At 35.3% G+C, this 15,353-nt stretch overlaps 1 protein-coding gene across 1 annotated transcript; it reads right to left on the bottom strand.

Annotated features, from left to right (window-relative positions):
• Positions 1-252: 252 nt before the first annotated feature.
• lin52 (lin-52 DREAM MuvB core complex component) lies at positions 253-15,003 on the bottom strand. Its single transcript, XM_067455274.1, has 6 exons — positions 14,950-15,003; positions 14,323-14,397; positions 14,096-14,133; positions 13,944-14,010; positions 13,310-13,393; positions 253-640 (listed from the first exon to the last, which is right to left on the bottom strand). The coding sequence occupies exons 1-6, from the start codon at positions 14,966-14,968 to the stop codon at positions 585-587; spliced, it is 339 nt and encodes a 112-aa protein (XP_067311375.1). The 5' UTR covers positions 14,969-15,003; the 3' UTR covers positions 253-584.
• Positions 15,004-15,353: the final 350 nt, after the last annotated feature.

Here is a 15,353-nt window from a genome sequence, read left to right on the forward strand (position 1 = left end):
AAAGAGGGACGTTAATGGAGCAGTCGATGGAGTGGCACAGGCATGAAGTTATTGCCCTAATTAAAAGTTTGAATGCTACTTCATGAACTCCCTCATTGTTTGATGGAAGCTACTTTCAGAAAACATCATTGGCTGGCCAATAGGAAGCAAAGCTGCACTAGCTGATGCCAAAAGCAAAAGTGCTTAAAATGTACCAATAAACAAAGATCAGTATTTTTTTTGGGGGGGGGGCACACAACCAACTGTACTTCATTTAAACAACACTGAATTTTTATTAAAACAATTAAAGTTGTATTAAACTGTATTAAACACAGCAGAGTGAAAAATAAATACATTTATGAACATTTATTTAATAGCACACCACTATCCAACCATTTCTACTCAGCACCTATCATTTAAAGAACATTTTGTGAACATATATACAAAAATGATGCATTGCTGTTGTGGTGTTTTGACTCCAAATCAGTCAAATCGTATTGAAAGCATTTAAAAGCTAACGACGTATCATGCTACCGTTTTCTGCCTTACAAGATCACAATCAGGTGGTGGCTGAACCGACAGGTCAGCGGTCGCCATCTGGGTCTTCACTTTTTGGGTCTCTCCAAGATGTTCAGGAATTTCCCTCTCGTCATTTCTCGGGCTGGAAAAGAACAATAAAGGCAACAGGTTATTGCACTATAAGATGAAAGACAAAGTCTTCAAACCTTATCAGATCACATTGAGTAATTTTACATGGCATATTTTAATGAGGGAAATTATTGAAGTAAATATATAATGCATTGCATTAAAGTGTTTCTAATGAACCCATTATTTCATCTTTATTCTCAAAACTCCATCAAAATAATCTACAGCACACTCTCCTTATCGTTTAGAAAAGAAGGTGTAACAGCCATGACCCCTCCTGTGGTCACACTGACACAGGCACTGATGAGCTGTTGGGTGTGTTTTTCAGGCAGGAAAATGATGGGTGTGAGAGACAGGGTAAGCGACGATGTTGGGCGGCAGCTAATGAAATAATGTGGTGGAATGTAATTTAGATGAGTTGCCCTGTGTGGCGTGTTAATGACAAGAGCAAGTGTCAGTGGATTCACCTTCAGCTTTCCATCTCTGGATTAAACACAATGCTTCCTGGATTTCAATTCAGAACTTTATACTTTCTCATTAAACGTTGGAGTTAAAACTCCAAAGATATTATTAAATCAAGATGAAAGAAGGTGATAAAACTGAATAGTTTGACAGAAAACAAGTTTCAATTTTTGAAATTCAATATAATAAATTATAAAAAAAATGTTTTTAATACATTTTAAAATGTAAATAATTTTCAGCATCATTACTCTTTCAGAAATCCTTCAAACATTTCTTAGCATCATCAATATTGAAAAGTTGTGCTGGTTAACATTTTTTTGGAAAACGTGATAAATATTTTTCAGGATTCTTTGATAATTGACAGTTCATATCAGAACAGCATTATATAAATCATTCAAGTAACATCATACATTTACTGTCACTTTTGATGCATTCGTGCTGCATAAAAAAGTATTAATTTCTTTAAAAAAAAAATTACTGGCCCCAAAATTTACTAAAAAAAAAATTATATATATATATATAGATATATATATATATATATAATTAAGGTATTTTAGGATATTACACATTTATTTTAATATTCTTTTTAAATGACTTTGTATTTCTCACACACTGTGCGCTTTGTAAATCAAAAGTACAATTCACAGGAATAAAGAGCAGTTTGATTATTTCTATTTTCCTTAGCACAGGTTCAAACTGTAGACACATGAACATTTAACTCACATTAGATCCTACATAACGCTGTGATTTAAGCCTGAAAGTCATCATAATATTCAGTATATTTATACAACAGATATCAACATAAGGACAACTCCGGTAAGAAATGAACCTAGGGGTAATTAACAGATGGTTACGAGTAGATCGTTCTCTGGGATGCGTTTTAATGAAAAACGAATGTAAAGAGTTTTATCTCTAAAAACAGATTAGCTTATAACGCTTGTCTATGGGGCAAAGGGTAAGTGAAATTAAATCGCTAGTTAATACCACTAACAAGGCTCAAAATAGCCTCACACTAACACGGTGGTAGCATAAGGAAGGTCCAAAATGGCACCTGACCGTAAACGCGTAATGCACTGTCTTTATAAAGTATCTTCTTATTAAACTGTTTTTACACTTACAAAGTTCTCCATGCTTTGGTTTGCATGTAGGGACCCTCATTATGCTACCGTGTTAGTGTGAGGATATTTTGAGACTTGTTAGTGGTATTAACTAGCGATTTAATTTCACGCACTTTGCCCCATAGACTAGTGTTATAAGCTAATCTGTTTTTAGAGATTAAACTCTTTACATTCGATTTTCATGAAAACGCATCCCAGAGAACGATTTACTCGGTAACCATCTGTTAATTACCCCTAGATTCATTTCTCACCAGAGTTGTCCTTTAAAGGTGCTGTATGTAAGAATCAATGACAGCTAGTGGGTTGAATGGGTGCTGCAGTCCAAATTCAAAATATTGTTTGCCCCGCCCCCTCCTCAGAGTTCACACGGGTTGCCAGAGTAAGGACACGCAACCGGAATGAGCGCAATTGACAATGGAAGGTAAAGATAGACGCAAGTTGAGGAACTGATTTTTCTGAATTTTGACGTGCTTCTGTTCATAGAGACTTTTAAATGGATATAGAGGCTTTTTAGGTCAGGTGGAATCTGTGATCTCTGACCCAGTTTGTTTGCTGTCTTCCATGGCTACAATAGGCTGTTTTCCACCAACTGGCAACCTGTGGGGGCAAAACACTATTGGGTAAACTGGCAACGTGCACTATCGCACAGACCAAAACAAAAACAGACAGTAATGATGAGCATTATAAGATATTACAGTCATTAAACATCCCACTGCATTCTCAATGTGAGAGATTAGTGTCTTAAGTACTTTCAATAAGTATATGTGTGTCTTAATCCAAGGTTTAATGTCAATGATAGGGCAGCTAACGCTTTGTTAAATGGGCCACTGGTTTCTGGAGGGGTCCACAAGCGGGGAAAGAGCGTCGTCATAGCTGAACTAACAACCCTACTCTAGCTCTTACTACCCCTCTCCCAATCTCCCTCACATGTTCTGTCCAAAACAATACAGGAGTCTGTCTGGCCAAGCATTCTCCCATGAGACCCCTTCACCAGAGTGCACCCCTCTGATCCACTCATTAATTAGATTTCCATTTATCCCTGAATTCCCGTCAGAGCAGAAGGGAAATGATTTGCATTGAGTGAGTTAGATTAAAAAAGGGGAGTGTAGAGGGTCCTGCCAGCTCAAACACACACACACAGACAAGTATGTGCATTTACACACACGCACAAAGCTGGTGCTGTCACTGGACGGGTTAGATCAATACTGATTAGCAGGAGTTAGAGATTTGTTTAGTTGATTAGAAAGGTCAATTACTAATTCTGTACTTAGTTAATCAGCAGCTTGTTGCTGGTGACATCCATACTAAATGGCATATTATAGATTCCAGAGGCCATATTATCTTTTTGATGGTGCATGTACACTTGTTCATATTTGAATAAAGCAAATATGCTTCATGATGAGTTAATAGGCAAAATAATGGTTACAGAAACAAGCCTATATACAATATGCAAACTCAAGTGGTATACAAACGGTTATAGAATGTTTGGTTGTTTTAAAATAATGCTTTGCTATATTATATCCAGGTTTTATACATTTACAATATATTATGGCATTAATATATATTAAATGTATTGTATGTTACCATTAAAGTTTCTTTCTTTTAAAATGAATGCAGTTTAACAGTCATGGATGCTCTTTTATCGTGGGAATCTTTTAGAGGCCATTAAAGCACATCTGGCGACAAGATGGTTTGTTTTTAACCCCAAGGAGAAAATGAATTCCTGGACCTTAAACTGAATTTTCTCCAAAACCTGACTGCCCCAATTCACTTTCATTAGAAGTCAAACACACTAATCGTGCCCCTGTTGCGCATCTGAAACTGCCACTTGGCTATTACGGGGAGTAATCTTTATTTAATAGATTTAACATCCATTCTCGCTGCCTAAACCTCACGGGACGGGGGAGGACAGACACACGCTCTCACACAAACCCACCCTCTCGTCCCCGCATTGGAACACATACACCTGATGCTCATGTTTGTGTTCAAAATTCAATTACCTACTTATTGATACTTCACAGAGATATTTAAGATGCAGACATGGTGAGTGATTTCCCAGGGGAGCCACTGCTTCCTCTTAATGTCCCAGCCGAGAGCTCTCCTCTTCTCACCCCTCCCTCCAACCGCTTGACACCACGAATCATTACACACATGCGCTCACGCACGCTGCCAGCCCTGCCAGAGCCTATCCCTGTTCAAGAGGTGTCCTTATTAATAGGCAATCAGTCAAAATTCATTCATTAAAAACCCTAAAAGGTTTCACACAGGCACTATGATTAGCTGGGAAAGAAAATCCAATGAATTCCTAATGTATTTATGGAAATAAGGTGTCATTTCCGATCTGTTGACAGAGGTGGTGGCTAGGACAGAGAAGGGAGAGCGATTTAGATGAATTCCCTCCTCTTTAACTCCCCGTTATACTAGTCCAAATTCTAAGTCGGGCTAAGGTGTATCTGTGCAGTCGAAGAGTCGGAATGACGCCATAGCATGTCAGGGTCAAAGTGAATTAACTTGTTTTACAGTGCAAATATTTCAATGTTCTTAAAACAAGATAAATGTACTTGAGAAACAAAATAATTGAATGTGTTAGTTCACCAAAAAAAGAAAAAGAAAAAAAGGATAATCAATTACTCACCCTCATGTGGTTTCAAAACCCTAAAACTGTTGTCCTTCTTCAAAAACACAAATGAAGCTATTTTAAATTAAATCAGAGACCTCCACTGACAGTCTGCGCAACTACCTCTTTGTCGCTTCAAAAATCTCAAAGTGATTGTAAAACAAATCCATTTGAATTGCGAGGTTTATTCCAAAATATGTTTTGCTTTATATAATAAACAGACTGAATTTAGGCTTTTATTCACTAAAGAAGCTCAACCGAACCTGCTTGACGGGCGACGACAAATCTCATTGGTTCTTGATGAAGCTCAAACGTGCTGCGTAACACAAGAATGAACCCCATTGGTTCTTGCGGAAGCTCAAACGTGCTGCGTAACACAAGAATGAACCCCATTGGTTCTTGCGGAAGCTCAAACGTGCTGCGTGACACGAACATGAACCTCATTGGTTCTTGATGAAGCTCAAATATGCTGCGCAACACAAGAATGAATTTCATTGGTTCTCGCATGTCAAACGAAAATGCTTGAGCTTTCCACAACTGATGCGTTGATGAATATTTAGGTAAAGACACCTAAATCAAATTTGTTCATCATATAAAGCAAATCTGTATAAAGTGAAAAAAACTGCTCAATTCATATGGATTCGTTTTATAATTTGTTTATGAGAATCAAAATAGTAGTTGCGTGGACTGTCAATCGGGGGACTGAAATCTCAGTTTTCATTAAAATATCTTGGTAAGATGATGAACAAAATTTTTACAGGTTTGGATCAATATGATAGTAAAATATAACATTTCTCATTTTTGGGAGAACTGACCTTTTTCTTAAGGTATTAAAGTGTTTAAATGAATTAAAATTAATGAGTTTATATTATATTTAAAACAAGAAAAAATATCTGGCAATGGGATAAGAAAAATAAACATAATTCAAAATGAAAACAAGCTTTATTTGTCTTACAGCATATTTGTTCTTTTTTTGTCACTGGTAAAAAAAAAAGATATATACTGTAAAGCCTAAGACTTTACATCGTCATTTTGCATCTCAAGCAGATGTATATGTTTGTTTAGGTATTTTACTGATATTAAGACAAAAAAATATTAGGATTATATTTCTAATGTGATACTGCAAACATTCCCTGCTCCATTCTGCCATTATATCAGCCATAAAGATGCAGGAAGCGAGCAGGACTGTGTGAGGGGAGGGGAAGATGAGAGGACAGGAAGACAGAGGAGAGTAAAGTCGAGGAGAGCTTTCCCCCAGCTCAGCCTGTCATCGAGCAGCACTTCATAACTGCTTGCCCCTGCGGTCGGGTGTCTCTGATGGATTGATGGAAGCACATTACTAGGGTAGGGTAGCATCACTGCAATCATATTCAGCGACACACTCCGCTTAATAGAGAAGAGATTGATCTAGGGGAGGAGGCAGTGAACATTGGGGCCATTAGCGCTGGACGGGTCTGACCTTCATACTGGGTGCAAGAACAGATTGAACAGCTGGAGGTTCTTGAATGTTGCAAGCCAGAGTTTTGTTCCTTCCTGAATCTTTAACGTTTATCATTTGCATTTCAACCAGTTCACCTCCAATAGAAAGCACCATATGAGTCACTAACATGATAACTGGTTTTTGTGTGAGGACCTATTAATGTTTAAAAATGCATTACAAATGGAATTCATCCACACAATCATATTTTGAATTTCTGTATTAATACATTTTTTTGCATATTCTTATTATTTTTTACTGCTTATATTTTAAAAAGTTTTGTCTAGTAAATTATCAATGTGATTCAACCAACACGTAAAAACAACAACAACAAAAACGTCCCTGCAGACATTCATGAGTGCATGTCAAGGTCAAAAAGTCTCTAAAATAGCAGATGCTTTGGCCTTTTTATTACAAGGCAAGGCTAGATCGGGTTGTAAAATGTCAATGACATTGACTCTCCAAAACCATTATATTAATTAATTAATTCATGATATTTGTGTACACACACGCAAAAACAAACAAACATGAGAACCATTAAAATACTAATAACTTAGATTTTAGTCAACATATGCTTTTTCTGGAAGCTTTTTGTTTTCAATGCATTGTGTCGAATTGAAAAAACATGTAGCTGTAGTTTGTTTATTTTTTGCTAAATAATTTTGTCTTCTAAAATCTATCCATCCATCCATCCATCCATCCATCCATCCATCCATCCATCAAGGAAATATGAAAACAAAATAGTTTTTTACTTGATTGTTACACCACATTCAATTTCTAGCCCTTTTGAGAAATTTCTTTGTACACAACCTTTTTTTTTTTAAACGAGATCAAACCAACATGAATACAAACAGTAGATTTATTTATATATATTAAAACTTATTTTCTTTTCTTTATTGTGGCCACTTATTTCTCATTGAGCCACATATGCTCCTACTGTAGCATCTGTAATAAATCATGATATCTACCCAGGGAAACATCAGAATAACTAGATTACTACATTTTCTGAAGAATGCATGCTGCCAAGACACTAGAATGGTTGCCAGAGATTTTAAGAGGTTCTTAGTACATTCCTGAAACGGATCGTTTAGAAAAGTAATAGCCCACCTCTCCTCAACAAGCTACACAATTAGAGGTATTATTAATCCGTTTAATCCTCAGGGTTAGGGACTTTTGAAAACCCTTTAGTGGGCATTATTCTATACATTCCCATTTTCCTGCTGCTCATTCTGGTTAAAATGAGCAAAAATGCAGTTGTAATCTTGTTAGACCTACAAAATATTACTAAATTGTTTAACGCACCATTTAAAAAAAACACCCCCATAATTATTCAAGTAGAAACAAGTGTGTTACATCATCTGTGCAATCCACCGCAGTGGAATCGGGGGTATCATCAGCATCGCCTGAGGCCTGGCTGTCCCAGAGGAGCACTCTCCATTCAATTACCTTCAATAACAGTACTTATCAGTGTAGTGACTGGTCCTGTGGGAGCGGATGGGCCTGATGACCATGCTCAGCAGCCCCCCGACAGCAGCATTCATCACGGCCTGGAGCAGATGGGTACTGGTGGGGGGGCTGGAGGGGTAGGCACGCGTCAGGCCCTCCCACAATGACCCTGATCGGCGTCACTTAGCTAGGAGAGGAGTGGGTAAACGTCCCCAAGGAGACTGGTGTGGCACATGTCACCCTAACACACGCAAATAAATACACACGTGCACAATATCCTTATCTGCCTATGGTCGCATCCCCCAAAAGGTTTACGCTCCACAGTTAGCAGTTACAGAAGAAAATGTGCTGATTCACTCAACACCAAGTGATTAAAATACTTAATATACACTTATTTATACGTTTTAAGCTTTAACATAAGTCCATGATTAATTAAAGCTAAATATATGCTGGAGTTGGTCATATTTTTCCACCCAGAACATATGCAGCTAATGCATCTAAAGGCTCAGCATCTGCATGTGCCTGAGCCGAGAAACTAAATAAATATATAAAACAAATGTGCGGCTGATAACCTTGCCTTTGGGGTGAGTTTTCACTGCCTGATTGCATTATCCCCATTAACTAGATCACAACTTTAATGGCCGTCGAGCCAAAGGTGCAGTAAATCTTCCTTCTCCTCCTCACCCTCCCGTCTCCTAACACTACCTCTCGTCAGCTCGTTTAAAGGCGCTGAAGAGAGAAAGAAACATGATGAAAAAGTAGCTCAGATTTACAAGGCTTCCCCTGACAGCTAGGAGAAGGAAGAAAATTAAACCACACCACATTAAAGGGCGCTGCGTTAAATGCTGCTCTGAGCCGAATGATAATCAAAATTTCATATCCGTCTCCTCAGAGTAGGAGGCATTATATACCAGTACGGTTATTTAATATATATATATATTTATGGTATTTAAATATAGGATATTGAAATTATGCATAACAATTTAAGGAATTGATGTAAGCACAGAGTGAATTAGTTCCCCTACATTCATGTTACACATGTGAACAGAACGGTCCAAACACCTGAGACCATATTGTGAATCTGCAATTTTTTTAATTTAAAGCTAAAAAAATAAATAAAAAATTGTAATACAAAGAAACATGATAATGTACACAACAGTCATAACATTTGGGGTCAGTAAGATTTTGTGCTTTTGAAAGAAGTAATTGTGAGATATAACAATTTAAAATAATTAAAATTAGAATTTTTCTAATAAACGTAATTTATTTTATTTCACTTCAGCCTTCAGTGTCACATGATCCTTCAGAAATCATTCTTTTTTTGAACAAGGTCTGTTTATTCAAAATTTTACAGTATTCAGAAATCATTCTAACATGCTGATTTGCTGCTTGAGAAACATTTCTTATCACCATCAATGTTGAAAACATGAAATACTTTTGTGGAAACTTAATACTTTTTTAATCACATTCTTCTATGGTAAATATAGAACAGTCTATTTGAAAGATAAATATTTAATAAAATTGTATGCATCAATTTAATGTCTTTGCTGACTGAAAGTATTCATTTCTAAAAAGAAAAAGAAAATATCTGCTGACTAAATTTTTGAACAAGGTAAAAATGCTTTTTTTAATGCTATTAAATGCATAATTTATTATTTACACTGTTAAAGAGTTGGATTTATGATAAACATGGCCAATTTAAAAAAAAATTTGTTGGATGTATGACGGTATTTCTGTGCCAAATACATTCAAACAAGTTTCGGAAAGTTTCTTTCCAGTATGGCCCTGTATGACGTCATAAAGGGTGGGATTCATTGTATGGTCACTTCTCCCAGATGAGCGTCAATGTTTTTTTGGGGGAGGTTATAGACGTCGTCGACCTCACTGTCATTTTGTTTTCAGACCACGAAATCAAGAATGTCTCTAAAGAAGTGTGTTTTTGGATGCTGCAAGTGTGTTTGTTTACTCCGTCACGAGTTGAAACCATTGAGTGGAAATGCATCAAATGTCTGTTTTGTCGGCAAATAAGTGCATATAATGTAAACAACACAAACATTGAATAGAAAGTTATCCAGGGATAATGCCATGATGTGTGTGTGTGTGTGTGTGTGTGTGTGTGTGTGTGTGTGTGTGTGTGTGTGTGTGTGTGTGTGTGTGTGCTCTCTTTAGAACTAAAGACTCTGAGATATGAAGGATGCCATACTTCTCTATTGGGACTCAATATTAATATGCGATTGGCAGAAACTTTGTGTGTTATTTACCCATTAAGCAAAAAGTGTGGAGTTTTTTTATGCAGCTGACTATTTTCTAACTATTATTTTGCTCAATGGCATAGAGCTGTGACAAATTACGCTTGGCATAATCTTGGTTGAACGAGCTTGCTTTAATCAGGTGTCTTGATGGAGATTTTACAAATCAACAGTGAACTCACAAGGCTACCTCTCATCACTTCACCAGTATATTTTTCACATTACAGCACCAAGTTTGACCAAAGACTTAAGTAACCAGTGGGTGGGTATAGCCAAAGATATATAAGAAACAAATGTGAAAACAAACTCACACTAAATCACAGTTTTGTCATGCACAGGTTATATATTAGATGGAGAGGACCTGCTTCCAGCATTGGAAATTAATTTTCTTACTCCTTTTAAAAATAATAAATGTCTTGAAGTATGTTGCATTCCTACAGAAGTCACCATGAAAAAGCAGAGGACAAAATGACTGGAGGGAGGAGACATCTAGGTTGACTTATTACACTGCTAGGAAGCCTACTATGTGCAAAGGCGAATATATTAAATGGAGGCAGAAAAGACTCTGGTTGTCCTTTCTCCTTGCCATCTTTACATAGAAAAGGTGGCATGGAAGCCAAATCCAAAAATGGGATATTTGCCCCAGGAATTTACATTTAGACATAAAAAAAAAAAAAATGTCCCAGAGCATTCTAAATATTCAATTATAAAACACGAAATTATGCATTGAAAAAATTATGGAACTTATTCTCTCTTTTAAAAAAATAAAAGAGGAAAGTATATTAATATATTCTTATGTGATTATTATTAGAACTGTCAAATCAATTAATCGCATCAAAAATAAAAGTTTGTGTTTATATAATGTGTGTACTGTGTATAATTATTATATATATTTGAATACACAAACATGCATGTATATATTTAAGGAATATCTGCATGTATGTGTGTATATATATATGAGTGCATTTATATATACATAATAATTATACACAGTTCACACAAACATTTTTTTTTGGGATGTGATTAATCGACAGTTAATTGACAGAACTAGTTATTATTTTGATGCACCATTTACAACCAACGACATTATAAGATAAGTAATATGGAGATCCGCTTCACTCAAATTTAATAGAATCATTCATAAAATAATATTTTTTTCCAAGTCAGAAAGTCCTTTAATTTACGTTCATTTAGAATAAATAAAATTGTTCAAAATGGACCTATCCAGGGTTCTGAAAAGGGGAAGTAAACTTCTATAACAGTGAATTAGAGACAGCATCATTTTTGTATTTCCATAATAGCAAAAGTAAAAGCCCATGATTTAGTTTCTACAACTTTTTTGAAAAGAGGGAAAACAATTTTGAGATGGATTACAGCAATCAAATTTGCCATCTCTCCCGCAGCCGTTGTATTAGAAACAACCTCGCAGCAGCGTTAATTATTATTATTTATTTTTTCATTTACTGACAAGGTAATATAACAAAATGTATAATGTTATAAATGTGTATAAAAAATTACAATGAAAGTATGGCAAACTCTACTAAACGCATCATCACAGTCTCTCAAATTTATACTTTGACTGAGATTTTACCTGAAATAACCCATTTTTCTCATTGAAGGAAAGCTTGTTGAGGGCCGTTTTTGAACATGCCACAGAAAAAGGTCAAAATGTCAGAAAGAATGTAATATATTTGAAACAAGTGTTTACAATTGGTTTGCAGCGGTCACTTTCAAATTGTGCTAGATTTGTACATCTGATGCCGATTTTCATCTCGTAAATCATGAAAACACTTATCTTTCCTGTAATCCTGCCAGTATGGATTATGACTACATCTAGCAATTCTGTGATATAACATTTCAGAGCCACTAGGCAACAAGCCAGTTCTGTTTAAATATAGAGTGGGGATTCATTTGAGACTTATCAAATAAAATAAATTACAAAAGGATGTTTTGTTGTCATTTTAAGTATTTTTCAGGTAGGTTTCAGTTAGATTTACATCCTAGATTATTTACAATAGTTTATGTTTTTAAGAACTTGCAAATCTAACTGCAGGGAAAAAAACAACAACACATTTTGATCGACAACACAAAGGGCAAAGCAAAAAAATGATACAATATTCAATGGTCTTTTAACGGTCTTAACCATTTTAATTAGTGGTTAGGAAAATTAGAAAGATTTGCACACATACTTTAGAAAATGTAATTTAGCACAGAATAGCTTTCTTCTTGTTTTTTTCTTTCTTATTTAAGTGTTTAAGTTGTGTGGGTAAAATTGCAGACAGAAGAGTCTGTGTTGTTCCACTCAATGTTGATGTCTTCAGAGCTCATGAGTAGTGAAAAATGTCTCCCAGTTCGTTTGATTTTAATGTGAGACCAAATATTCACTATTTCATTTGAACATTTGGTCTATTTTGGTCTATTACACTATTTCATCGAGTTCAAATCTGATGGGACTCGTTCTCAAGCCACTTCTTGGTTGTCTTTTCAATTTGGGCAGGAGCATCGTCTTGTTAAAAAATAATTGATCATCTGATCATTTCTCTTTAACTAACAACTTTTCAATTGTGGGAAGCGAGACATTCTGCAATATTCTCCTGTACTCCAAAGCACTAAATGACTTTTAACATTAAAGTATTTCACCAATACCAGGCTCCCCATAATGACACCTCTTCCTCCATGCTTCACTGTGGTAGACATGCATTTCTTAACTGATTTTTGAAGACACCGCTCTGGAGCATCACTATGCAACTCATGTTTCATAGCAATTTATCACTCCACACAAACTTCCCATATTCTGCCAAAAACTTAATTCCGTCTTTTTCGGACATCAATGACTTTTTAAATAGTGAATTTGCTTAATTTTGCTTGCTTTAATTTCCATAGCAAAAATGTGTGGTTAAGACGATTAAAAGCTTAGTGTTGTTTAGCCATTTTGGGTGCCCACAAGTGTAGATGTGTAAAATGTCTTAATATCATACCAAAAGATGCATTTGTGATTTTTTTTTCTTTGGTAATAATGCCATCTAGTGGAGGCTTTGCAAAATCAAGGCCTGAACAGTGCACTGATGCATTGACTAAGAAACTAAGGCCTGGTTTCAGACACGGTTTAGATTAAGCCAGGATTAGGCCATAGTTCAATAAGGACATTTATGTAGCTTTTATAAACGTGCCGTAGAAAAAAACATTACCGGTGTGCATCTTGAAACAAAACAATGGCACTGACATATTTGAAGATTCTTTCAGTTAAAACAACTCAAACACACATTCTAGTCTGAGACAAGGCCTTTTCTGTGAAACCAAGGGCAAGATTACTTACACTCCTCCAAGCCCAACTGATAAGCCAGATTCTGCAGTCCCTTCACCTTCTCCATCAAATTTGCTGTGGTCAAACTTCCTAATTCTAAAACAAAACAAGACGACCAATCACATTTAATTTGTATTGATGTGTGCCAATGCCAGAACAAATAAGAAAATGAAAATGACCATACTTTTCTAAATTCAATTCACACTGAAATTTAATCTTACATTTCACTGAACTTTTCACTGATCACATTTCACTGATCTTACATCACACTGAAATTTAATCTTTCATTTAAGTGTTTTAAATGAAGCAAACATGTCACATGGGACCCTACACTGTAAATATATATATATATATATATATATATATATATATATATATATATATATATATATATATATATATGATAAACATATCTTGCTTTAACTCACTCAAATAAGTTATACAAGAATAAACTAATTTTTAAAGTCAGTTTAACAGAATTTAAGTTGAAAATCCAAATTGAATATACTTAAATATTTAAGGAAGCAACTTTTTTTTTTTTTTTTTTTTTTTTTTACAGTGTAACAATAAAACAATTAAATGCTAAATGATGCATCAAGAGGCTCAATATTAATTTGTTTTAAGAGATGGAAAAAAAGCAGCAGACCTTTCAACATTTCAATATCTTCTGACTCCAGTTCAGCCATCCATTTGGGCGGAGAATTTGTGATGGGCTGGAATAACAAACAAAAGTTACAAATTCATCTCTCGTGTTTCATGGTTTAAAATAATTTGTTATAATTAGATTTTTTTACTCACATTTTTAAAGGATGCAGCAAATTCTGAGACACCTGGTACTGTTAAAATATCAAAGGGGTGCATGGGACATTCAGACAACATTCAATGATACATTTAAAAAAGCTATTGTAAAAATCTAATTTAATGCATTTAGTGAAACATAAATGTGGGTCATATGCGGAAACATCAGTGAATGTGACATCTTTTAAAATACTATTCAGTTACAAACATCAGATAATCAAACTTACACTGCTCTGGCCACAGGTCAGGTGAAGCCCGGTCAAGTTTTTCAAAACTCAGCAGAGAGGACTCAAAGTCCTCACCTATATGTATAAAAACAAACATATATTTGAAAAACAAACAAAACAAACAAAACAATAAGCATACATTTATTACAAAAAACACATTAGTGCAATAATAATACAGACGAGTTAAAATTCTGTGACTTTGGGAACAATAAACCTCACGTGTTAGTCGGAATATAACGTTAATATTTAGTTAAGTAACGTTATGTTATGACTGGACACAATAGAGGGGGTGGTAAAGTTATGATTACTCATTGTTGTGATCATGCTGAGCTAGCTGCATTAAATAGCACTGCTTGTCAAAAATATACAAAAAGTAATCTTTTTTGCATCATTGCATTCGTATAATATTTAATAGTAACTGGTGTCGCTTGACACGTAGCTTGCTAATGACTGACTCCAAACAATTTTAAGACGCTATTCCGAGGTAAAAGCTTTCTTTAAAACTCAATTCGGTCATTCTTAAAGACGGTATGCTGAACAGTATATGGGGTTATGAGGTTTAATCGGCCCGTTGCACTGCTACATTTACAACTATGCTGCCAGGAAAAAATAGGAATTAAAATTTACCTCCATTCGGAGACGCCATCTTGACAACAACACACGTGATTCAAGACAGCCAATGGCTGAAGGCCGTGGATACATGAAGCCCCGCCCTCTCATGTTATGCTCTGTCGCAACCATTGACAGAGAATCATTGGTAAACATGTTTCAGATTACCCGAAAAGCAACTTAAAGTTTATTTAATAAATTGAATACAAGATTCAGTCTGAGTTAAGCAGGATATATTTAAGAAAATGGTTAGACTTGCCAAATATAGTTTATAAAATGTGGTTTATAAAAGTTATACGTGTTAAATATTGTAATGTTAAATTTTCAGTAAAAGACTATCCATTTTAGTCAGTGATTGAAGAAGTGCATCCACCCATTTTAAAAGTAATCCACATGGCTGGATTACTTTTAAAATAGATGGA

Source organism: Pseudorasbora parva, chromosome 10, assembly GCF_024679245.1.
Source record: "Pseudorasbora parva isolate DD20220531a chromosome 10, ASM2467924v1, whole genome shotgun sequence".
Lineage (NCBI taxonomy): Eukaryota > Metazoa > Chordata > Actinopteri > Cypriniformes > Gobionidae > Pseudorasbora > Pseudorasbora parva.

Coding starts and splice junctions, on each gene's coding strand:
- lin52 (XM_067455274.1), bottom strand. Junction 14,134..14,322: donor TGACCTGTGGCCAGAGCAGT/GTAAGTTTGATT, acceptor ATATTTTAACAG/TACCAGGTGTCTCAGAATTT. Junction 14,011..14,095: donor TTGCTGCATCCTTTAAAAAT/GTGAGTAAAAAA, acceptor TTGTTATTCCAG/CCCATCACAAATTCTCCGCC.